The sequence below is a fragment of the Fukomys damarensis genome, unplaced genomic scaffold (assembly GCF_012274545.1).
Source record: "Fukomys damarensis isolate Sample0158 unplaced genomic scaffold, DMR_v1.0_HiC HiC_scaffold_16, whole genome shotgun sequence".
NCBI lineage: Eukaryota > Metazoa > Chordata > Mammalia > Rodentia > Bathyergidae > Fukomys > Fukomys damarensis.
In genome coordinates, this window is record NW_022900928.1 from 102,865,552 (window position 1) to 102,890,832 (window position 25,281).

Genomic DNA, 25,281 nt, shown 5'->3' on the forward strand with positions numbered 1-25,281 from the left:
TACTATCTTGTCTTTTTTTGGTACCAGGGATTGAATTTGGGACCCTGCACTTACTTGCGAGGCAGGCGGCAGAACCACTGAGCTAAATCCCTGGCCCAGTTACTATCTTTTCTATGAGAGCCAACTTAGTGCGTTATAGTGGTATAGTCTTCTCATTTTAACTTATCTTTGTAGACTAATGAATGATGTTGAGTATATTTTCATGTTCAATTGTATATCTCCATTGGAGAAATGCTTATTCATGTCTATTGCCCATTTTCAAATTGGGTAATCTTTTTTGTTAAGTTATAGTATTCCTTTATATTCTAAATATTAGATCCTTACCAAATATATTATTTGAAAATATTTTATCTTATTCATCAATGTTGTTTTGTATGTATGATTTTTTTGTTTGTTTTTGTTTTGAGACAGGGTCTTGCTATGCAATTCAGTCTAGGCTTGAACCTATTAGGGAACCCAGGGTAGCCTCAAACCCATGGCAATCCTACTGCCTCAGTCTCCTGAATGCTAGGGTTACAGGCATGTACCATTAAAGTTGTCTTCTGAATACTAAAGAAAAGTTTAAAATTTTGATGAAGGCCAATTTTTTCAATTTTTGTTTTTGTTTTCTGGGTTTTTTTTTGTGGGGTTTGTGCTTTTGTTTTTGTTTTTGGTTTTTTGTTGTTTTTGCTTTTTTGTTTGTTTGTTTGTTTTTTAGTTTTGGTTTTAGTTTGGTTTGGTTTGATTTTCTCTTCTCTGAGACAGGGTCTCCCGATCTAGTTCAGGCTTAGCTTACTATGTAGCCCAAGTTATCTTTGAATTTGAAGTAATCCTCCTGCCTCATCTTTGAGTGCTGGGATTACAGGAGTGTGCCACCATCCCCAGCAGAAGCTATCATCTTATCCAAGTCATGAAGATTTATGTTTGTGTTTTCTCCTGTGTTTCATACTTTTAGCTCTTACATATACACTTCTGACCCATTTTAGTTTTTGTTTTTCTTTTCTTTTCTTTTTTTTTTTTTTTTGTATCAGGGATTGAACTCAGAACCTTGCACTTTTGAGGCAAGTGGTGGCACCACTGAGCTAAATCCCTGGCCCCATTTTAGGTTAATTTCATGTATCGTGAACGTAGAAATCCAAGCTCATTCTTTTGTGTGTAGACATTTAGTGGTCTCAATATTAATTATGGAAAAACACTGTTCCTTCAATATTGAATTTTCTTGCCTTTCTGGTTAATGTAAGTGTTAGCATTTATTGGCTTATTTCTGCATTCAAAATTTTTGCAGGCAGGTGTGGTAGAACATACCCATGATCCCAGCACTTGGGAAGCTAAGGCAGGAGAATCACCATGAGTTTGAGGCCAGCTTGTATTCCATTGTGAGTTTTAAGTTACCCTGAACTACATAGTGAGTCCCTGTTTCAAAAAGAAAAAAACAAAAAACTATTGTATTTACATATATCCTTGTCTCTCATGCTAGTAGGACCATTGTGCTCTAATGTTGCTAAATCCAAAAGACAGGAAAGACCAATGGGAAAGAAGAGGACTTTATTTTAGGTAAACTCTGGCTCAGTGGACTGATGTCCAAAGGAAGAGTGCTGAAAAAAGAAAAGTTTCCGTTTTTATAAAGATGTGCTAAAATTATATAGGTTGTCCTTTGCCATGATACCCACTAATATTTCTGGCCCTTGGTATCATGACCATGGGCTGCAAGTTCTGGAAGAAATACACAGACAGCTCACTCACCACTGTCAAATGGAAGGACTCATTGTACTAGGAATTATGTCTCTAGTTACTCTGCTTGCCACCACTGTGGTTGCATCTGTGGCCTTAGCACAAAATTTATAGAATGCACAGTTTGTCAATCATTTAGCAAAAAATACTTCTTATGCTCTTGAGACCACAGGAAAATGTTGATGTTAAATTGGAAGTACAGGTTAATGCCTTAGAAGCTACGGTGCAGAGATTGGTAACCAAGTTAAAGCTTTACAGTACCGTCAAGAATTGTAGTGCCTTGCTGAGTACCCTTACATTTGCATCATTGCTCTTTCTTACAGTGAGTCACAATGGGACTGGGAAAAGGTTGCCATGCATTTGATGGGTGTCTTTCTTGGTACCAGTCTCAGCCTAGATCTCCAAAGGCTTCATCAACCAACCTCATCCGTTCAACATATTTATGTTAGTTTCCTCACCTCTGAGAACTGGGCAAAATCTGTTCTCAATTCGTTAAATGGATTTAATCCTTTCAATCTGGCCAAACGGCATTGTTATGACCATGGGAATTCTGATTTTCCTGTTGCTACTAATGAAGTTTGCTGGTCCTCTGCAGAGTCTTCCTAGGACAACTCACTGAACTTGCCTTGAGACATCATCAACTACAAAACAGAACAGGGGGAGATGCTGGGAGCGATGAGCTGTAGATCACTATGGCCGGGCCCAACTCACCTCCTCCAGAGGATGAGGAAGGGCTCCATGGGAGGAGAAAGGCGACAAGAGGGCATGGTGGAGCAAGGCATGGCTGAGAAGAGACTTGTCTCCCTCCCTGCCCATTCACCAGAGAAACATCAAACATGATGTCCTACAGACCTTAGCTCCAGTCACAGACCAGCCCCTCTTACCTCCCCCTGTGTTTCCCCTATCTCTTCTACTATAAATAAACATGTTCCATTTGCTTGGTGGTCTTTCCCTCCCATCAGGAGTTAAAGCCCCACCTGGCCCACCTATACCTCATTATATCTTTGTGTCTGTCTTTCTTAATCTCTCACCATTGTTTTCACTCTATGAACCCTCTAGCCATGCAGACCGTGGCAGTGATAGTTGCACAGCTCTTGCGAATATACTAAAAGCTAAAATTTGTACACTTTAAAAAAGTGAACTTGCCGGGCATGGTGGCACACACCTGTAATCCCAGCACTCAGGAGGCTGAGGCAGGAGGATTGCTATGAGTTTGAGACCAGCCTGGGCTACATAGTAAGTTCCAAGTCAGTCTCAACTACATAGTGAGACCCTGTCTCAAAAAGCCAAAAAAAAAAAAAAAATCGAACTTGCTGGATATCGCAATGCATGTCTATAATACCGGCATTACGAGGCTGAGGCAAGAGGGTTGCCATAAGTTCAACACTAGCGTGGGCTGAATAGTGAGTTCAGTGCAGTCCTGAATACACAGCAAGACCTTGTCTCAAAAAACCAAAAATTAAATAAATAGCAAACAAAAAATACAATGATCCCAAGAAGCGTTGTTAATGATAAGTAAAGTATAGAGTAGAGTATTTTTAAGAAAGCCTTCAGGAAACTTATCTTCTAAGCAGGATGTTCAGGAAAATTTTTCAAAGAGAAAACGATATCTAAGCACCTGTCTGGCAAGCTCGAGATCCTGATTTCAATTTCCAATACCAAAATAAAAAAATATTTCTAGGGCCAGGGATTTAGCTCAGTGGTGCCACCACCTGCCTTGCCAGCACAGTCTCAAGTTCTATCCCCGCTACCAAAAACAAAACAAAAAAACAATATTCCTAGCCAGGCATGGTGGCTCACTCCTGACATCCCAGCACTTGGGAGGGTAAGGCAGGAGGATCGCCATGAGTCCAGGCCAGCCTGGGCTACATAGTGAGTTCAGGACCAGCCTGAACTACAAAGAGAGACCCTGCTTCAAACCCTCCCAGCCAAAATCACTGAAGACCTCAAAGAACTTTCATCTATGTATATCTATCAATATGCAAATGTAATTTTTTTTTTTTTTGGTACCAGGGAACCAACTCAGGACAGCACCACTGAGCTAAATCCCTGGCCCACAAATATAAATTTAAAAATATTAATTCATTAAAAAGAAATAATAAGCCCTTTATATGCTATTATAAATATCACTTTTATAAAGTATGACCAAAACAACTAGGAGAAGAATGTTTTTCTTTTTCTTTTTTTTTCATTTTTGCAAATGTCTTTAATCTCTTTCATTCCTTGCTTAACAGAAGACTGCAGGGTATTTACATCTGCTTCTTCATCCAATTCTTGCCACATTGGTTGTAATTGATTGAAGAATATAAATAAAATCCAATCTTACATAGATATGAAATTGGGGTGATAAGAATAAGTCTTTTTTTTTTTGATAGTATACCCAAACACAATACATGCTAGTTCCTTGGTTTTATAAGTTTTTTTGAGATGCGAATCCCTCTGTATTACTCAGGCTGGTCTTGAATTCATTAGCTTTACCAATCTTGCCTCAGCCTCCCAAGCAGCTGGGACTACAAGTATGCACCACCATACATGGCTCATTTCCAACTTTCCTTTTTTTGACATGTTAGTCAAGTGTTCTACCAATAAGCCATATCCCCAGCTCTGGTTTTTTTTTTTTTTTTTAGTACTGGGGATCAAACTTGGGCCCTTGTGCTTGCAAGGCAGGCAGCAGAACCACTGAGCCAAATCCCCCAGCCCAGCCCTTATTTCTTAATTGAAATGTAGAACCTGAAATCATATTTCTATGGTTTGAATGTGTCTCCAAAAAGTTTATATTTTAGAAATTTGATCCCCAAAGACAACTTGGTTGTAGCTGATCTGTCCCTGTTCCACTTTTGCATACTGAGTGCTGTGTGCAGGGATGCACTAGACATGTAGTGTGAGCAAGAGATGAGAAACCATTATTGTTGTAATGCACTGAAAATCTTGCATTTTCTCACTTATACACAGTCTTAATGAAATCACAAGAATTGCTACCCTTCTTGTTGATGATGGTTACCTACTTTCTATACTGATGCCAAAAAAATGCCCCTCTCAATTCTTTGTAAGAGGAAGATTTATTTTAATAAATAGACCAAATCTAACCATAATGAATACTTTTTTTATTTTTTTGAGACTCTTGCTATGTTGTCCAGCCAGACTTGAATTTACTGTGTACCCCAGGCTGGTCTCAAGCTTGAGATCCTTCTGCCTCAGCCTTCCAAGTTGTAGGATCACAGGAGTGTGCCACCATCACTAGATAAACAGTATGTTTTAAAATGATATGCAATGTGAATTCCACTTCAATAACAAAGAATATACATAAATTCTAGTACAGCATTTTAATCCAAAAAGAAAGAGCTTTTTAATGTTAATTAGGAAAATAAAAATAATCCTTTGGTTTGGATATTTTAAAAATAAAATGTATTTTGTTTTATCCCTTTCCCCTCCTCACCCCCCCTTACAAAAGCTTTGCTTCCATTTTTTCCTATTTTCTCTTTGATATGGATTTCTTTTTAACTTCTTTCATTTCACTAATTTTCCCTTCAGATGTGTCCCATCCATATCATATTTAATATGAATTACAGGTATGTTATCTATAGTAATATACTGGTCACTGGCCACACAATGACAGTGTTCCTGTAAGATTATAATGCAGCTGAAAAATTCCTATCCCCCAGTGATATGGTCTGTGTCAGCTTTCCATTACTGTAACAAAATACCTGAGACAACCAATATATAATGAGATAGATTTCATACACTCCTGTACTCCCAGCCCTCTGGGAGGCTGAGGCAGTAGGAGCACAAGTTTGAACCCAGCCTCTGCAACTCAGTGAGAACATGGGTCAAAATAAAAAGGGGTCAGGGATGTAACTCAGTCCAAAGACCCTGGGTTCAATTTGCAGAACCGAAAAAAAAGGAGAAACGTTTTATTTTGGCTAACAGTTTTGAAGATGTTAATCAAATCCTGTTGGCTTGTTTGGGGGCCATGGTGAGATGGTACAAGATGGTAGAGGAAGGTGCATCCCTTATAGTACTGAGGAAATAAAAGGAAGCAGGGAGACTGATGTTCCACTGTCTTCCTCAAGGGACACCCCCTTTGACCTAAAAGTCCCACCATCAACCTGTAGCTCTATGGCTGAGGAACATGCTTTTAACACATGGGCCTTTGAGAGACACTTACTCAAACCCTAGCTTAAACTGTAGAAGCAGTCAGCACGCCTCACCTGTAAGCCCCCAATTTGTATTCTATTCATCTTTTATTTCTGCTTAAAACCCCATGAATTCTATCCTGATTTTATCTTTCTCATAACATCTCGCTGTTAAAAGTAATCCTATTAAATTTATACTTTCTATTCCCTTCCTGGTTGTTGCCTCAATAGACACATGGTCTGCTGCTGAGTAACCCTGGCCAACTTTACCAAATCCCCTGCCACTGCATCTTGTGGTCCACCACCTCTCAGTGACAGGACATTCATTGGCAGTCTCCACCCAGTGGCCATATCGATGTCAGGTAGTTAGGTGTGTGGTTTGTTTGTTTTACTTCAAGCTGTGGACAAGCCAGAAAAAGCTCTTCCTTCATCAAGCCTCCATTCTAGAGGATTCTTCTGACTCCCCACATGATTTTATTATAGAAAGAGTAAGCTTGTCTTAAAATGGACCAAGATTTGTGTTGATCAGATACAGTAAGACACCCACAGAAATGACTGTTGTGAAACTTTTACACTCACAGCTCCCTAGGTGTTGGAGACATAGCAGACATAGTGATGTAGGGTCACTGACATTAGGACAAATGACCAAGTGAAAACAAAGCCTGAGCAAAAACCTTTATTGTAGTTTCTACCACAAGGAACAGGCAAGAAGGGTAAGAATATGTTTAGGATTTTGGACAGTGTGAATAATTCTGAGACCCTTGAGCTCTCAGTGTGGTCCCTAGTTATGTGATACCTAGACATGGATTGGATCAGGATGGATAGTAATGTCCCCAACTGCAGAATCAGTGGCTTTGCATATCAAACGCATGTTCTCAGTAAATCCTTTACCATCTCTACAAATTTGCTAACCCTGGGAAAGACAATCTTTTCCTGGTTTCTTAAGGTCACAACATGTCAAAACATCAATATGAAAAATGTTTTAAATGACTAATAATATTGATTTTCTCAGACTAGAAAACCATTCTATTCCCTACCTAGTCCCCTTACTCAGATTACCCTTTTCTCTTTAGCAGGACTCAAATCATATGTCTTTTGGTATCTTTTTGTTAATCCCCAAATACACATCATGTTATGGTTTGGGTCAAGATGTCCTCACAAAGACTCAAGTGGTCATGGGTGGCTTTTTCAGAGGTGGATGAATCTAGAGTGTGTGATACGGGAATTTAGGGCGTGTGATTACTAAATCAGTACATTGATTGGTTTGGCACCAACCTAATCCCAGTAGTCTGGATGAGATAAAAGGGCAGAAAGATGCTGTTAAGGTTCCTTTGTTGCATTTTCTACTGTGTGGGCACCGTGAATTGTTTCTGCTCTGTGACACCCTTCTGCCATGTGCCACTCTGTCTTGGAGCAAGCCGATTATGTACTAAAACCTCTAGAAACTGTGAGATAAATAAACCCTTTCCCCTTTAACTTTGGGCGTTGAGTATTTTGTGCCAGTAACAAGAGAAAAGTAACTAACACAATTCATATTCAAACTGACTTGCCTACTTTCTTCTCTCTCTCCTAAATTTTTATTTTATTTATTTATGTATTTATGTATTTATTTAGTTTTGGTAATGGGGCTCAAATTTAGGACCCTGCACTCGTGAGGCAGGTGTGGCACCACTGAGCTAAATCCCTGGCCCTTTATTTTGTTTTTTTGAGACAGGTTTTCACTGTGTAGCCCAGACTGGCCTCAAATTTGCAGTGATCCTCCTACCTCAGACTCTCAAGTGCGGGAAATACAGGTGTGCATCATCACATCAGCTCTCCTAAATTATTTTAAAGCAAATTTCAGACTTAAAACATCTCCCTTCTATTTTTTTTTTCCAGGGATCGAACTCAGCACCTTGCGCTTGCAAGGCAGGTGACGGAACCACTGAAATAAATCCCTGGCCCAAACATCTAACTTCTATATACCTCAGAATACACTGCTTAAAAAGTGAACAGTTTCTTAAATTATTATATGATTTCTAAGCAACTAGAAATAGAATTATTCTTCTTTAAAAAGAGAACAACCAAGCCAGATAAGGTGGTGCATTCCTGTAACCCATGTTACTCAGGGCTGAGGTGAGAGGGTGGGAATTGAGCCAGAGACACAAACACCCAAAACTAGACTTTTATTAAGGGGATGGGGTGTAGAGGACAGGGTGCTGGGCTGTCTCGAACAATGGTGAGAGCAGCTGTCAGGGGCTGGCTGGGTGAGGTTTTATATGGGCAAGGGATCATAAGTGGGGTGCATAGTGGAGGTAGATGTTTGTAGCCAGAGGTGAGGTTTAAATCCATTGGCAGGTTTGAGTTTCTCAGTGGGAAGGACTAGAAGTGGGAGAGCTTTGTGGAGGGAAAGTTGGGTCATTGTTTTCCCAAAATGCTTTATTATCTGCCAGGAAGAGCCATTTAGGATGCGGGGTTAGGGATTATGTAGTAGAAAACTCTATCATGAGGGGAGAGGATATCAAGTTTGAGCTCAAGCTCAGCAACTTAGCAAGACACTGCCTCAAAAAAGGATTTGCTAGGGCCAGGGACTTAGCTCAGTGGTGCCACTGCCTACCTCACAAGTGCAAGGTCCTGAGTTCCATCCCAGATACCAAAAAAAAAAAAAATTGCTGACAGTTATAGTGTCTAACCAGGTGTGGTGGCACATGCCTGTTATCCCAACACCAGAGAGGCAGGAAGATCACTAAGAGTTTGAGGCCAGTCTGGGATACATAGTGAGTTCAAAGACATCTTGAACTATATAGTGAGATCCTGATTCAAAATTAAAAGAATAAATAAATAGTCTATCTTTGGTAGGTAGGATATTGGCCTTCCAGAGATCACTATATCCCAAGCTCCAGACCCCATGAATATATCACCTTGTGTGGTAAAATGACCTCACAAATATAATCAGTAAGGATCTCAAAATAGGGAGATAAAGATCTTGAATTATCTTTGTAGGCCCAAAGGTTATCACAAGAGTCCTTATAAGTTTAAAAAAAAATGAATAAAGAAAGAGTCCAAAAGCTGTGACAGAGAAAGGAGGGCCACGAGCCAAGGAATTCAGGGAATCTCTATGGCTTCCTCTGTCCTGGGCACTGTAACATTGTGTTATGTAACATATGTGTTATGCTATATGATTCATTTCCTACAAGTCCAAGACCAAGGTGCTGGTAGGTCTGATTCTTGGTGAGGGCTCTCTTTCTGTCTTAGCTGCTTTCCTGTCATGTCCTCACTTGGCAGAGAACAATCATGCTCTGGTCTCTTCCTCTTCTTATAAAGGCACTACTACCAGCACAGAGGGTCCACCCTCATGCCTTATGATCGCATCTAAACCTAATAACCTCCCAAAAGGTCCACCTCCAAGTACCATCACATTAGGGAGAAGGGGCTCAACTCATAAATTCTGGGGAGACACACATTCAACCTATGATATACTTTTGTGTGTGTGTGGTATGAGGGATTGAACCTAGGTTCTTTGCACTTAGCTATATCCCCAGTACTTTTCCTTTTTTTTTTTTTTTTTTTTTTTTTTTTGGTTTTTTGAGACAGGGTCTCACTATGTAGTTGAGACTGACCTGGAGCTCACTATGTAGCCCAGGCTGGTCTCGAACTCACAGTGATCCTCCTGCCTCAGCCTCCTGAGTGCTGGGATTACAGGCATGTGCCACCACACCCAGCTTCCAGTTAGTTGTTTTTGTTTGTTTTTGGTACTGGGGATCAAACTCAGGACCTTGGGTTTGCAAGTCAGGCAGCAGCACCACAGAGTTAAATCCCTGGCCCCATATGAAATATTTTTAGCTAACTAACAACAATGATGTATACACAAATAACACAGAGGATGATAGGACACTGAGATAAACTAATTGATAATCAAAAAACAACAATAAAAAGACAGGCACCCTGACTTCCATTTTTCAACAGTGACCACATTTCTTGTGTCTGTCCAACTCTGGTCATCATAAACAAATAAATCAGATTCCTTGCTGTTACCATCAACAGTTGCATATAAATCAAACAAGAAGTAGGTCCAGACTTGATCATTAGGCAGAAACTGAGATTTAGAAACACTCAAAGAAGCTGGCAATAGTGGCACTGCTTGTAGCCACTTGGGTGGCTGGGTGGGACAATCGCTCAACCCTAGTAGTTTGGTTTTTTCTTTATTTTTGGGTACCAGGAGTTGAACTCAGGCCCTTGTGCTTGTAAGGCAGGTGCTGGAACCACTGAGCTAAATCCCTGGCCCCAAGCCTAGTAGTTTGAAAACAGCACAAGCAATATAGCAAATAAGACCCAGTTTCAAAATACACAAAGAGAGAGGAAGAAAGTTGATTAGGGGAAAGCTCTATTTTCACAGAAAAAAACTCAGGAGCCAGAAAAATTATATATGGGTGAATATAGCCCATGAGGTCTCCTTTTCTGGCAGTGTAGATGCCTTATAAAGAAGAAATTCTCTTGAGTGTTGCCTTACTTTTCTCTCATTGCTGAGACAAAATACTGCACACCTACGGTTAAGGGAGTAAAGGTTTATTTAGCTTACAGTTCATAGAGGTTTCAGTCCATAATTGGCTGGCTTCAAAGCAGGGTAGCAGATGTAGAGGACAACAGTTCATGGCAGAACAAAGGTAACAAATCAATAAGGGTCCTTAACAGATTTTTTTTTTTTTTTTGTGAGACAAGATCTCCCTATGTAGTCCCAACTGGTCTTGAACTCACTATGTAGCCCAGGATGCCCTTGAACTCCCAGCTACCCTCCTGCCTCAACCTCCAGAGTTCTGGGATTACAGGCATGCACCGCCATGCTGCCTCAAAGTGTCTTTCTGCCCCTTTTATCGTATCCAGATGAGGATTAGGGAAGTGCCAAATCAATCAGTGGGTTGATTTAGTAATCACACACCCTTAATCTCAGCATCATAGCTTTAGGTTCAGCTACATCTGAGAAATCCCTATGACCACATGAGGTTTTGGGGGGACATCTAAACACAAACCATAGCAGGTGTCTTGATGGAATCAAACACTGCTGAGGGAGATGAAAAGAAAAAGACATTTAGAAAAGAAATTTACTTGCAAAGAAATTTGATTAGAAGGCCAGTATTTAAAAAGCTTGCTTGCCACAACATAGAACAGAACACACTGCCACAAAGGATAAACTGCAGTCATTTGTAGAAAAACAGGTGGATCTGAGACCATAATGTTAAGTGAAGTAAATCAGACACACAGGCTTAAATATTGCATGGTTTCTCTTATGTAAGAAACTCAACATATAAATGAAGTACAAAAGAAAAGACAGACAACAGGAAAAAAAAAAGAAAGGAAAAAGTTATTGTAATCCAACATACATGGCCAATACAACTAAAAGTGTACCTTTATGCCAGGCATGGTGGCGCACACCTATAATCCCAGCACTTAGGAGGCTGAGGCAGGAGGATCACTGTGTGTTCGAGACCAGCATGGGCTACATAGTGAGTTCCAGGTCAGTCTCAACTACATAGTGAGACCCTGTCTCAAAAAACAACAACAACAACAAAAAATGTACCTTTACTTACATAATTTTAATGTGGTTTTTTTTTTGTCTGTTAGTCTGGCTATTAATCTGTGTTTACAATTAATTTCACAAATACCTATACAATAAATAAATTTGAAAAAAAATACAGAATAGACAAAATATGTATTTAAAGGAACATACCCACAAAGTCACCAACGTTACCAAATCGGAGTCTTTAACTAGAGGAAAAATGGCAACTTTCTAGACTTTGATTTTGTTGTATCTTGATTTGGTTTTGTTGAGATGAAAGGTGGGTACAAGCACATGCACCCATGTCTGTATATGTGTACACGTATGTCTATGTGCATTTTCTAAGTGCAGGATGAGCCAGGATTGGTGGTGTGCACTGATAACCTCAGCATTCTGGGAGCCAAGGCTGGGGGAATCACAAATTTAAGCCCAGCCAGGGCAACTTAAAGACTTAGTAAGATCCTATTTCAAAATAAAAATATACAGAGGCTGAGGCAGAAGGACAGCTATGAGTTCAAGGCCAGCCTGAACTACATAGTGAGATCCTGTCTGAAAAAAAAAAAAAATAGGTCAGGTACGGTGGCACATGCCCGTAATCCCAGCACTTGGGAGGCTGAGCCAGAAAGATCTCTTTGAGTTTGAGGCCAGCCTAGGCTATATGGTTCAAGGCCAGAGTGGGCTACAAAGCAAGACCTTGTCTCAAAACAACAAAATTAACTAAATAAAAAAATATAAAGGGCTGGATATGTAGTTCAGTGTGAAGGCCTTGGGTTCAATCCCTAGTACTGGGGGTGAGGCAAGCAATTACGGTGTGGCAAACTGGCTGAGTAAGTGGATGCAACCCTGTCAACAATGGAGATCCAGGAAATGTGCAGAAAAAGTTCCCAAAACCCCGCACTGGGAGTCAATTAGAAAATGTTATCTTCAGTTCCTCTTCAGAGGACAGGCTAGACTTGATGGGGAGGAATGGGGGATACAAAAGGCTACAGCCACTGTGCTCTTGGGTACTGTGCTCTTGTTACAGTCGAATGGACTGAAAATAGTTTAGGTTCTTGTGTAAGAGGAAAGAATTACCAGGTATAAGCCTGATAATAAGGTAACTATGTTTATTGAAGATCAGATGACAATAGCAGTAAGAACAGGCAGAAGGACAAAAGGAAAGAGGAGGAGAACGAGGAGCAGAAACTGAGGAAGAACTCTGGATGAGCTTCTACACAGCTCAGGCTTCTAGTATTTATTAGACATCTCTAATGTTGCAGGATTGTCACAGAAGGACAGGATACTGAGGCTCTTTCCAGGAAGCAGCTTTATTCTTCCAGTGTAGGCCCTGTGGGTTCCTATTTAAATGCTCAGCACACAGCATGGTGGAGTCTTGCCCCTTATACACTTCTTGGCTCTTCGTCTCCCTTATATGGTAGCACACTAACAAACTACAGCCGGATTGGGTACAACCTATGTTAGAGTCATGCTGGAACTACACACCGGTACACAGGAACTAATTGTGCCACACTGATTTTCTTTAAGATCCAGGAGAAGGGAGGGAGGAGGGGCAAAGGAAGGAAGGAACATGAAGAAAAAGTGAAAACAGAAGGAAAAAAAATGGAAATAAAGCTTTTGCATATAGGAAGGGGAGGGAGTTAAGGGGAGGAGGGAATGAGAAAAAGGGCAAATTCCCTACGATAGTATTATCATTGTGTATATCTAAAATGTACCAATAAATGTTTTGCTTAAAAAAAAAGAAGGTCCACATTCCCTCTTCCACATTGTTCAGGGAGGGTCCCTACCATACTAATTTCAAGTGTCTCCCATTGTGGTCACACACCTCTGACTCCAGGAGTCTCTCATTTTGTCTCTCACTGGTGCTGGAACTAATGATTTGCTGCCTTACCACCTCCTAAACTTAAACATGCATACTCACCACCATGGTGGTTCTGTACCCACGGCTGAATGCAGGGAAAGGAGGGGCTCACTCAGCTCCTCAGCTGGACTGTACCACTCTCTCTCTCACATCGGGCTGCTCTCACCCTGCAGAGTGCACTTCTTTTCCTACTTTTAATCGGCTGATCAGAGCATGTTTCTTTTCCTACCTTTAGTAAATGTAAAACCTCCCTCCCTATCTTTTGCCCTTGTTTTGTCCAATTCTTTGCTCAAGACAAGAACCTAGAAAGAATCTCTAGAAGGATCCCCAAGTACCCAGGAACCTGGTAACAGGGTGTATGATGGGATACATATGCTTACCCTTGATGAAAACAGGCAAGGTTGATTTTTGCTCTACATTTTAGTTTTCCTTCTTGCTATCTCCCTTCTCTAGTCTATATGAATTATTATCTGAAACTACGTTTAAATTAAACTGAATTATCTTAAACTCTTTCTCCTCCTTTTTCCTTTTGTTCTTCTGCCAGTTCTTACTGCTGCTGTCATGTGAATTTCAATAAATATAGCTACTTATTATGAGGTTTATACTTGGTAATTCTTTCCTTGTTGTACACAGAACCTAAACTATCTTAAACATGGTAATGAGGGGTATTTATTGAGCTGTTACATTACATCAGACCATAAAACTATCTTTTTAAATAGCGACAATAACTCTGAGGTAGATTTTACTCCTATTTTACACAGAAGTGCCAGAGAAGTTAAATCATTTACCCAAGGACCCATGGATCCATAAGTAGGAGGACGCAAAGCTGAGATCTAAATTCCAAAGCCCATGTTCTGGTAGTGTATTAGAGCTCACTGGTAGGATAGTAGAGCTTACTGGTAGGATTCAGGCTTACTTCTGCTCTGTTGCAATTGTATTGCGATAGTCGGTTTTCTCCAACAATTGTCCACTCCTTGAGGGCAGGGATTATGTCTTGATTTTTTTTGAATGACTAGAAAGATACAGTGCCCAGTATGTAGTAGACTTATAAAAGATCTATCATGTTTAATATACATAAATCTTGTTTTTGAAAAAGATATTATAATTCTCCGGAGGTAAAGAATCTTGAAGTTGGAGCAGAGATAATGATATCATTAGGACTGCTAATAGTCTTTTTCAGGCAATAATAGGGTGTGATCAAGAGGTCTGGACCTTAGCTTTACAAGTTCATAAACTCAATTTTTACCATACACCCAGAAACTGATAAATGGGTGCTATTATATTTTAGCTGAAACTTTCAGAGAGATGAGACTTTTCCTGTGCTTTGCACAGTTAAGCAACACAGCTCACACACATTCTGTGAATTGTCTTGGTAGATATCCTCCAAACTGTTATGTCTAAATGTTCAGGAAACTTTTTTTCTTTTTTATTGAGTTTATTGGTACTTTTAAAGTATAAAGTACAGTTACATTCATTACTGGGATCTTGTACCTTTACATGACAGATCTTGATTCTCATTCTTTCCTTATACCCCCGCCCTCCCTTCACCTCCTCCTCTCTCCCCTATTTACAAAGACTTTGTTTCCATTTTTTCCTTTTCTCATATTTTTTCTTGTCCCTTATTTCCTCTACCCTACCCTTCCCACTTCCCCTACACCTTTAGCCTTTTTCTTCCTATTTCACATTATCAGTTATACAATTTGGATCTTATTTACACTTTTAGTTTTTCACACCAGAGAAACTATTCATTGTTGACACATGTGTGTCATATTTATTTCACTTAAGAGTATGGCCTCAATATACATCCATTTTCCTGTGAATGACTCTGGTTTCTCATTCTTTATGGATGAGTACTATTCCATTTTATAGAAAAAACATATCTTCTTTATCCAGTCTCCAACTGATGGACAATTGGGCTGTTTCCAAGTTTTAGCTATTACAAACTGTGCCGCTATAAACATGGGTGCACATATATCACTGTGGTATGATTCTTTTATATTCAGGAAACTTTTTAACTGAATTAGGAACTCAACAGAAACAGATCACATTGATTTTCATAGAGCCAACAGGGAAAAACTTTGAGGTTCATAAAAGCACTTATTTTAATGGCAGGAAATCCTCAGAAAATGTGAGAGAGAGAGAGAGAGAGAGAGAGAGAGAGAGGCAATAGTGTCATGAGAGACAACCCATGCATATAGTTACATGAGACAGACTAAGAAAATATGACTGAGCAAATAAATGTGGTCAGAAGTATGAGCCAGTTTCTGTCCATCTTCCAGCATCTATCTTTTTTTTTTTTTTCTATTGGGAATCAAACTCGGGTCCTTGCACTTTCAAAGCAGGCAGCAGAACCACTGAACTAAATCCCTGGCCCCAACATCTATCTTTAATGTCTCTGTTCCCTCCAAGCACCCATTATCTGGAAAGAAAGGGCTTTGGAGGGCTGGGGATTTAACTCAGTGGTGTTGCTACTTGATTCACAAGTGCAAGGTCCTGAGTTCATTCCCTGGTACCAAAATAAGAAAGAAAGAAAGGGCTTTGGAAATAAATAAAAAGGGGCCAACACCATTGAAATAACAAGGTAGAGACATAAAAGCCACTTCCCTACCAGTTTGAGATGAACATGACCCCCAAACTTGGTGATGCAGAGAAGATAAGACAGGCAATGTTGTGCGTAGTGATGGTATTCAGTTAAGTGGCAGCAGAGCAGAGAACTGGAACGTTAGCAGACACCAGAGCAGGGGAATATACAGAACTGTAGGTAGTACGGCAATAACTGTATGATAGAAACAATCCCAAGTACATTCTCTCAGTATTTCCTAAGGGAAACAATGAAGGGGATTGTGTGATTCTGGGTTACTCAGCTTCTCTGAGAAGAAATACGTGGGCAATATTAAGTGTACTCTCTCATTGCTGGGACAAAATACCTGATACCCACAAGCTAAAGGAAGAAAGGGGTTATTTTAGCTCACAGTATGTAGAAGTTTCAGTTCAGATGGCCCTAAGGTAGAGCAGAGGAGCATGGCACAGGAGAAACAGTTTATAGCAAGGCAGGCAGAGAGTAGGAAACAGCAAGCTTGCCTTCCAAGAGTATTGGTTGATGCTACTCATATCCAGGATGGGACTTCACCCTTTAATAATCCCGTCACCCACAGCTACACTAACCAATCAGCAGACTGGACTAATCCAGTTATCACACCCATAATCTAATATCACATACACAGCCACCTTCCAAAAACCCACTTATGAGCCCTTGAGAGTTTTTTGGGGGGACATCTAGATATAAGCCAAAACTGCACTTTTCCTAGGTTCATTGTATTACATCATATAGTGAACTTTGGAAATAAATATATCAGTTGTTGCATCAATGTTAATTTATTAACTGAAAAAGGGGATCATTAACAGTTACTCCAATACTGGTCCTACTATTCTGAGAAAAGACCAGTCACATTATTGCCTCTGTGTCCTTGTGTTATTTATACCTGGGCTCGAACTCAGAACTTTGCACTTGCAAGGCAGGTGGTGGTACCACTGAGCAAAATCCCTGATCCTTATTTTTTATTTTTTTTTATATCTTTTCAATGGGTACTTTTGTGACCATCCTGGAATACCTTATTTCCTGTATTTGTCCCCTTCCTCATTGTTGATAAACAATGCTCAACACCCACAATTTAAAGAAGAGGTTTAATTTGGCTCACAATTTCTTGGAATTCAGTCCATAATCAGCTTGCTCCAAGGCAGAAACATCATGGTAGACAAATGTGGCACAGCAAAGGTGCTTAGTTCCTGGCTGCTGGGAGGCACAGTTCTGCTTCTTCAGAGAAGAAGGGGCCAGGGACCACAGACTGTACCCCAAATCATGAAGTACACACCCAGACACATCCACAAATGTGCTTTACAAATTCCCTCAGGCACTTTTTAAACCAATCAAGTTTCACAGCTAAGGTTAACCATAATATTCTCCTACTCTGCTTTATTTTCTCTGTAAAATATAGTTTTTTGTTTTTTGCTCTAAGGCAACATCTTGCTATGTAGTTCAGGCTGATCTTGAACTTCCTATATAGCCCAGGCTGGCCTTGAACTCATGGCAATCTTCCTGCCTAAGCCTCCTGAGTGCTAGGATTACAGGCATGCACCACCATGCCCCACTGTAGCATGTAGTTTTATCAAATACAAATAGACCAGATATTGTATTTTATCTTTTTGTTTGTTTTCTGCTTCTCCCAATAGAATATAAATTCCTTGAACTATGGTGCCTAAAAAAATGTTTTTTATTGTTATGCTGTTAGGTGCCTATAAGAATACCTAGCACAGAATAGACACCCAAGTATTAGTTTAATAGATTAAAGAAGTTTGCCAACCAGAGCATCCCTTTCCTGTTACTAGGCAAGTGGGAGGTCTCTGAGCATAATGATACCTTTTGCTAATTTCAACAGATTTCAAAAAGTACCTAAAGTCTCTACTAATCCTTTGAATAATTTAAGCCTGTCACTATTTATTTATTTCATTCATTTAGTCACTCACTGGTCATATCCCTAAATGGGCCAGACACTATCCCTGGAGATCCAGTGACAAAGTTTTATGGGGCTTATATTCTAGTTGGGACAGGGATAGAGTTGAGACGTGCAGAGGACAGAAGAAGCGTATGTCACCATATTGGGTATACTTTTTTTGGAGGTGGTTCTGGGTATTGAACTCAAGGCCTAGGCAAGTTTATGAGTTATGTCCCCAATTCAGGCATACAATTATAAGCCTCAGTTATCTGTATTCTCCCATATTTTCCTTACCGTTCTCTGTGTTATATCCCCTTGACTTAATTGACTTTGTTTTTTTGTTTGGGGGTTTTTGAGGCACGGTCTCCCTTTGTAGTTCAGATTGGCTCTGACCTTACTATGTAGCCCAGCCTGGTCTCAAACTCACAGCAATTCTCCTGCTTCAGCCTCCAGAGTGCTGAGATTACAGGTGTGCACCATCATGCCCAGCCAAAAGAGTTCTTATTGAAGTGATTTGTTTTAGAAAATAATGCAAAACATTAGACGTTAGAAAAAGAATTTTACTGGGCCAGAGATTTAGCTCAGTGGCACCACACCTTCCTTGTAAATGTGAGGTCCTGAGATTGATCCCCAGTACCCCCACCCAATGAATTTTACTTCCTACAGACATTCATTCATTAAAATCTTAAGAATCACTGAATGAGATCCTGTTTCTTTTTCACTGATTTTATAGATATTATTTACTACTTTAAGGTATAGCTTTTATTTTTAAATATTTTATTTTTATTAATCCATGTTTGCAATACATGATTACAATCATTGTGAGTTGAAAAGCGTACATAACCCATATTATTTTTACTTTCCCTTGAGATTATATTTAATAACTAGCACAATATCATGCTCTATATGGATACAATTAAGTACTGTAAGATACAGATTCCATTGTCTAGCAGATTGCACTTTTGTTAAGGAGACTAGACAGAAAAATGTTGAGAAGTTGGGTGCGGATGCTCATGCCTATGATCCCAGCTACTTGAGAGGCTGAGGCAGAGGATTACAAATGCAAGGAGAGTCTGGACAACTTAGCAAGACCCTGTCTCAAAATTTAAAAAGTACACTAAAAGTAAGGGAGTGCACCTCAATGGTAGAGTTCCCCTGAGTTTGATCCCCACACCAAAAAAACAAAACAAAACCAAAAAACAAACAGTGAGCTAGGTGTAGACATGCCTTTAATCCCAGCATTTGGAAAGCTGAGGCAAAAGAATCATTTGAGAAGCTGAGGCAGCCTGGCTCCATATTCAGTTAGTACCTAGTCTGAACTACATAGCAAGACTCTTGTGTCTAAAACAAAACAAATGAAAAACTCAAACCATGAGAATAAATAATACTATACAGAGATGTAGTGCTTCCATCTTATCCATATTCCCTTCCTAATCAAGTCAGTTTAGTTTCTCTTGTGTCCCTGACCACTCTGGATTACAGCGATGTCTGTAATCAACCACGTTTGTCTGCACCCTAGAATCTCAATCGGGCACATGCATGTGTGCTTGAGCATATGTGTGGTACTGGCATTGAACCAAGGGCCATCACCCTGAGCGATAGTCCCAGCCCTATTTTTAGTTTTTAGTTTTTATATTTTAAAAAATATTTTTGATTTTTACAGAGTCTTGTGGTATAGTACAGACTAGCCTTGAACTCATTATGTGGCCCAAGATAGCCGGATCCACAATATGTGACCAGGATAGCAGTGATCCTCCTGCTTCAGCCTCCCAAATGGGGGGATTATCTTTCACTTTGAAACAGGGTCTAGCTCAATCATTAAATTGTACAGGTTGGGCTTGAACTTGCAATCCTCAGCCTGCTAGAGTGCTGGGACTACAGGCATGCGCCACCACACCTGGCTTCCCCAGGCCTTGGATTTCCCCCCAGTTTCATCTTTTCTAGTATTCAGCCCACTATTTTCTTTCCTTTTGTCCACACGTTGTGGAGTGCTGGAGGGAATAATAATCTGCAAGGGGGTCTGAGCCGTGAAGAGGGTCATTTTATTCTTGGAAGACAGGATTGTTCAAGAACTAGGGTATTTATACGGTGTAATCTAGGCACCGAGACTGAAGGTTCCTAGAAAAGCACTTTACACAGAAGCATGACTTAAATTCATAGCTGGAGTCATTTTAACAAAGGCAGCAGAAACATAAGAGGCTTACGTATATTTGAAAGAAACCTGTGGTAAGAATCAGTCTGGCCAGAGGAGATCGCAGTTCTCGCCAACGACAGGTGACAGTCGTGATGTCATTCAGAGGCGTTTCCTGGAAGGCAAGGCTAGAAAAGGGGCAGTCTGACGGTACTACTTAACATTTCAAATTCCAGATACTGAAAAGACAGAGTCAGTTCATTTATTTGAAGGTAAAATATGCTACTCCTGGAAAGAGCAGGGTTTAAAACTTAACAGGCGAACTATTTGCTTTGTAGAGCTCCGTTGCGCGTTTTCAGCCCTAAAACATCCGGCTCTTTTCCTGATCCGCCCTATCCCTCCCACAAGGCGGGACCTTTCCGGAAGTAGCTGTGCGTGAAACTGCAATCTTCCGCCGGAAGTGATGTTAGTATCCCAGAATTCTCGGAGACAGTGACTCGCGGACCGGAGTTCAGCATGCTGCTGGGGTCTGGACCTCTAAGTAACGTGATCTGATTCTTCGCAAAAAGTGTGTTCCTTTGTCCTCTGTCAGCGGAGACTTTCGCGGCCCTTTTGTGGCTGCAGAAATCCCTTTTGTATACTGGTGTAGGAACTTGTGGCGGGCCGCGCGGCCCCTGACCAGGCCTCACCATGTTGGTGCTGTTTGAGACATCCGTTGGCTACGCCATCTTTAAGGTAGGAGGGAGATTGAGCAGTTGTGGGGGGAAAGGTCGGAGTTGGATAGGCGAGGGGCAGAATGACTTGAGGAGAGATCTAAAGTATTCTGGGTCGTATAATGCCTTTTAAATCCCGGGGCTCAGGAACTCAGTGGAAGGAATTGGGGCCCGCGTTTTGGCGAGCACGTGGTCCCGCGGTTTTGGGCCGTTTTGCTTTAGAGGGTTTGGCTCAATGAAAGAGCGGTATTCGAGTTATGCAGCCTGTGACAAGAGTTCGGATTTTGTTTTGGATGCTTTAAGGAGTAATCGAAAGCTTTTAAGCGAGGAGTGACCTGATGCCTCACACACCAAGTACTGGGGGCTTGAACTCAGTACTGAACTAAATCCCCGGCCCGATTTTTTTAAAGTTGAATAAAATTATTAATTTGAATAAAATGGAAAGTCCGTTCCTTTACTTTGTGATACATAAAAACCACTTCAGGGCTGAGGATTTAGCTCGGTGGCACCGCACCTGCCTCGGAACAGCAAGGCCATGAGTTCGATCCCCGGTACTGCAAAAAAGAAAGGTAGGGGGGAAGCACTTATTTCATTTGCTTTTGCATTTACCATGAAGAATTGCTACAATCTTGTGTGTGCAGCGGTGGGACCTACTGTGTGCCCCTTTCTACTTGACTTGGCACTGAATGCTGTGCCTTAGGCCCCTTGCCCAGCATATCTCTGTTAGCATGTGCCTAGTCGTGGCTCAGTTCTCTTCCCATAATTCTGTTTGGTTGATGGAAACTCTTGCATACATTGTGCTGTCACCCAGCCAGACGTTTACCTGTATCTTTCATCAAATTTTGTGATATGTTCTCAGCAAGCCACTTACCTGCATTTGATTAAGAGCAAAATGCAAGCATGACCATCCTAACTACAAAACATAATGCACTTTTGAGGGAGGCATGCAGATGATTACAAATATGTTCAGGCTGTTAGATTTTCATTAAAAACAAAAATATAAAAATTCTCAAGAATTCTCACATTTTATGAAATACATCTTAAGCCAGAATCATGCTTGAAAAAGGCTAACTTGGTTTACATACTGTGTGAGATTCTCTGGATTCCAAAAAGATGTATGTGTGTATGTATATATGTGTGTGTGTGTGTGTGTGTGTGTGTGTGTGTGTGTGTGTGTGTGTGTACGGTTTTTTATTGAATACTTCATTTCTGCTCAAAAAGCGGTAGATTTTTGGCTATGACTCATTAGAAGAAATACATTTTAGGGCTGGGAGCATATCTCAGTATTAGAGTGCTTGCGTAGTAAGCAGAAGGCCCTGGGTCACAACCCGATTTTTTAATTTTAATTTTCAGATAGTTTTGCTACTTTCCCCATGCTGGGCTCGGACTTGTAATTCTCCTGTCTCAGCCTCCCAAAAGGGATTACAGGCATACTCCCCTACCCCCAGTTTAATTTGTCTTTAAGAAGGTTTTGTTTCAAGACTAGATTGTAGGGAGGCAAGAAAAGAAGCGGGGATGTTTTTGCTTTAGTTTGGGCAAGATAGGATTGCTTAGATTAAGGTCAGTGTGGTGGAAAATACTGACTTTTTTAAAAGGCAAAACTGGTAAGTTGGCTGATGGGTTGGTTGTAGGGTTTTGGTTTAAGTAAGATGATTGTTAACTATGAAGGGTTTGGGCTGTGAAATCTGCATTGTCTGCTGGATGTGGTGATACAATCTGTATTTAAAATTTGAAGCCTAAAGGAGAAATCTGGATGATGATAACCGGCTTGAGACTTGATTGTTTTTATATAGAAAGTTTGAAATTAATTTACAATCTCATCAGCAAGGAAATATTTATGGCAGTGAGATCTTAGTACAGTTGAGATGTCATGAAATGTTGGAATGAGGTAGGTTGAGTACTTTTTATGTGCCAGGCAGGCAGAGGGCTGGGAACATAGGAACAAAAACAAAAGTTTTTGTGTTCTAGATTTATGTTGGTATAAGGTAAAAAGTGCTAGGTAAAAACATGTATTAGAAACAACTAATTATCTAATTGGCTGTTACGGTTGTCGCTGTTATTAGCAGGTTACTGTGAGACAAACTAGTATTTAATAAGTCAAGCTAGAATATATAGAAATACTATTTTGTTTATAATTTGGAATTAATATTAATCTTTCCTGAAATAAAATAGATATACAAAACGTTCTGGAATTACATAGTAATAGGTGCACAATTTTGAAAATATTGTACATTTAAAGGTGAAGATTATAGTGTGAATTATCTTAAAAGACAGTACAAGTTTTATTCTCATAATCTTAAAATGTTGGGGTGTTTGTTGAAAAAAATTCATGCTTGAGAAATGCATTTTTTTTAACCTCAATTTACATGGAGGAATATATTATATACAATTCAGTGTGCTCATATACCTTATTTTGAGACAGGGTCTCCCTGTGTAGTTCAGGCTGTCCTTGAACTCACTATGTAGCCCAGGCTTGCTTCAGACTCTGATCCTCCTGTGAATGCTGGGATGTGGCTTCACATCTGGCTAAAGATTTTTCTTACATACATCCCACATGTTCCTGTATATGCTAATTACTGAACAGTATAAGTTTTTCTAGCTTCATTGAATATACTGTGTACGCTACATTATTCATCTTGTGTGTTTTAGTAAAATGTATATGGTTGTATACTGGCCTTTACAGTTACAACTCACTTTTAGAACCCTTCATCCTCAGAAGTAGTTCTTTTTTCAGTGTGGTTTAGTTAGGTTTGGTTTGCTCCCCTCCCCACCTCCACTCCAGGGATTGAACTCAGGACCTTGTGCTTTTGCAGTGCCACTGAGCTACATCCCTGGCCCTTGGTTTGCTTGGTTTTGAGACAGGGCCTCACTCATAAAGCAGTTCAAGCTGACCTCCTGCCTCCTGAGTTAAAGGCACCACCATGTCCATCTTTTACCTGTTTTCAAGTAAGTCAAGTCACAAATCTAGTCACCCAATAATCAGCTGTTTGTATAATTTTATCTTTAAAATTTCATGTAAGCAGAAATATTTTAGTCTTTTGTGTTTGGTTTTTTTCACATTTGGCATAATTTTGGAGCTGATTGTTGCAAGTATTAATTTTGTACCCTTTTGAGCGATTTACATTTTAAATCATTCAATTATTGATTCATTCTGTACTCAAGTTTCACAAAACATACCTTGTTCATATTGTTTGAAGTAGAAACTAAAGTTAGCATAGATTAATAGTATTTAAGTAAAACAAAATCCTAAGTAGCCCAAAATGGAAAATGGGGCAGTTTTTTATATACTCATGCTATTTCCTGTTCATAAATTCATTCTTGTCTAGCACAGAGAAGGATGCTCTGGGCATATCTTGCACCCTGTGAAGGTTTTGTTTTGTTTTTATTTTGAGAAATTTCAAGTAAGGAGGGAGAAGACTGATGATGAACCTCCTGTATCTTGTCACTTAGCTTCAACATTTTGTGTTCAATATCACCTACCCTTGCTGAATCATTTTGAAGCAAGTCTGGACATTTCATTTTATTTGTAAATAGTTCATTGTGTGTCTAAGATACAGACAAACATAATAGCAGCACTAAAGATATATTGATAGCAATAGCCAGCTATACAATACTCCTTTGAAATGAAAATTATTCCATCTTAATCCAAAATGATGAAATATAAAATGGATTTTGTGGACACCTGTTTCAATTTCCCTGTCTGAAAATGAATGATTCTAAATTGCAGACAAATGTAAAAGAAAATCTAGGGTATTTTTTCCTCCATTTCAGTTGTCTTTATTAGTAATGTTCTTTTCCAAATGCTGAAGTTTTGTTGGTCTTTGCAAAACCATAGGTGGTCTTGAATCACCATGACTTCATTACATTTCTGTGTTGATCTTGACAACTGGTGAACTTTGGGTATGATTCTTAAATACTCTGAACAGTTTCAAAAAATTGATATTAAGGCCAGGGTGGACCCACGCCTTCCTCAAAAACACAAGGTCCTGAGTTTGATCCATGGTGGAGTGGGGGTTAGGGCAAGCTGAGGGTATATAACTCAGTGTGAAGAGTACTCACCAAGCAAGCTTGCAGTCCTAGGTTTGATCCTCAGTAACCCTCCAAACAAAAGTAAAAGAAAAAATTAGTGCAGCCTTAAATTTTAGTTGAATGACTTTGAATGTTTCAACTTCAGTATATACAAAGTGGAACTATTTGGTAGCCTTTGTTTTTTCCCCACACTACTAGAGCATGAACCAGGGTCTCCAGCATGCTAATGAGAGGCACACACTATGACAGTGGTGTTGAACCTATCCCAAGGCAGGCTTTTTGTATCATTGAAAGCTGTTCTAAAAGGTTCTGCATCACTGCCTGTGGCTTACAGTGTTTTTTTAATACTAACACTATATTTTGCAGTTGCTTGCTGCTTTATTTTTATTAACTTGTGATTACTCAATTTTTCTACTTTGATTTATTTTGACAAACTGTTCAAGTTTTGTAAATATGTCACATTAAATTGTGGAATCAAATTTTAACAATCAAGAAATCCTTAAAATAATCTTGCCATACTCATCTGAAACCTTAAGTTTTGTACAATTAAAATACTGGGTTTCTTTTATTGTTTAAAAAAATAGGGCTGGGGATTTACCTGGGCAGGGGGCACAGTACTTCTCTTGAAAGTACAAGGTCCAGAGCACTCTCCGTGGTACCAAAAAAAAAAAAAAAAAAAAA

General features: G+C 39.8%; 1 protein-coding gene across 1 annotated transcript in view; it reads left to right on the top strand.

Moving 5' to 3' along the window:
- Positions 1 to 20,338: 20,338 nt before the first annotated feature.
- The window catches only part of Nop58 (NOP58 ribonucleoprotein), a 35,026-nt gene continuing 30,083 nt past the window's right edge, over positions 20,339 to 25,281 (top strand). The window contains exon 1 of the mRNA XM_010616133.2: positions 20,339 to 20,593. Within this exon, the coding sequence (XP_010614435.1) occupies positions 20,549 to 20,593 (45 nt within the window). The 5' untranslated portion in view covers positions 20,339 to 20,548. The remainder of the gene's footprint in view (positions 20,594 to 25,281) is intronic.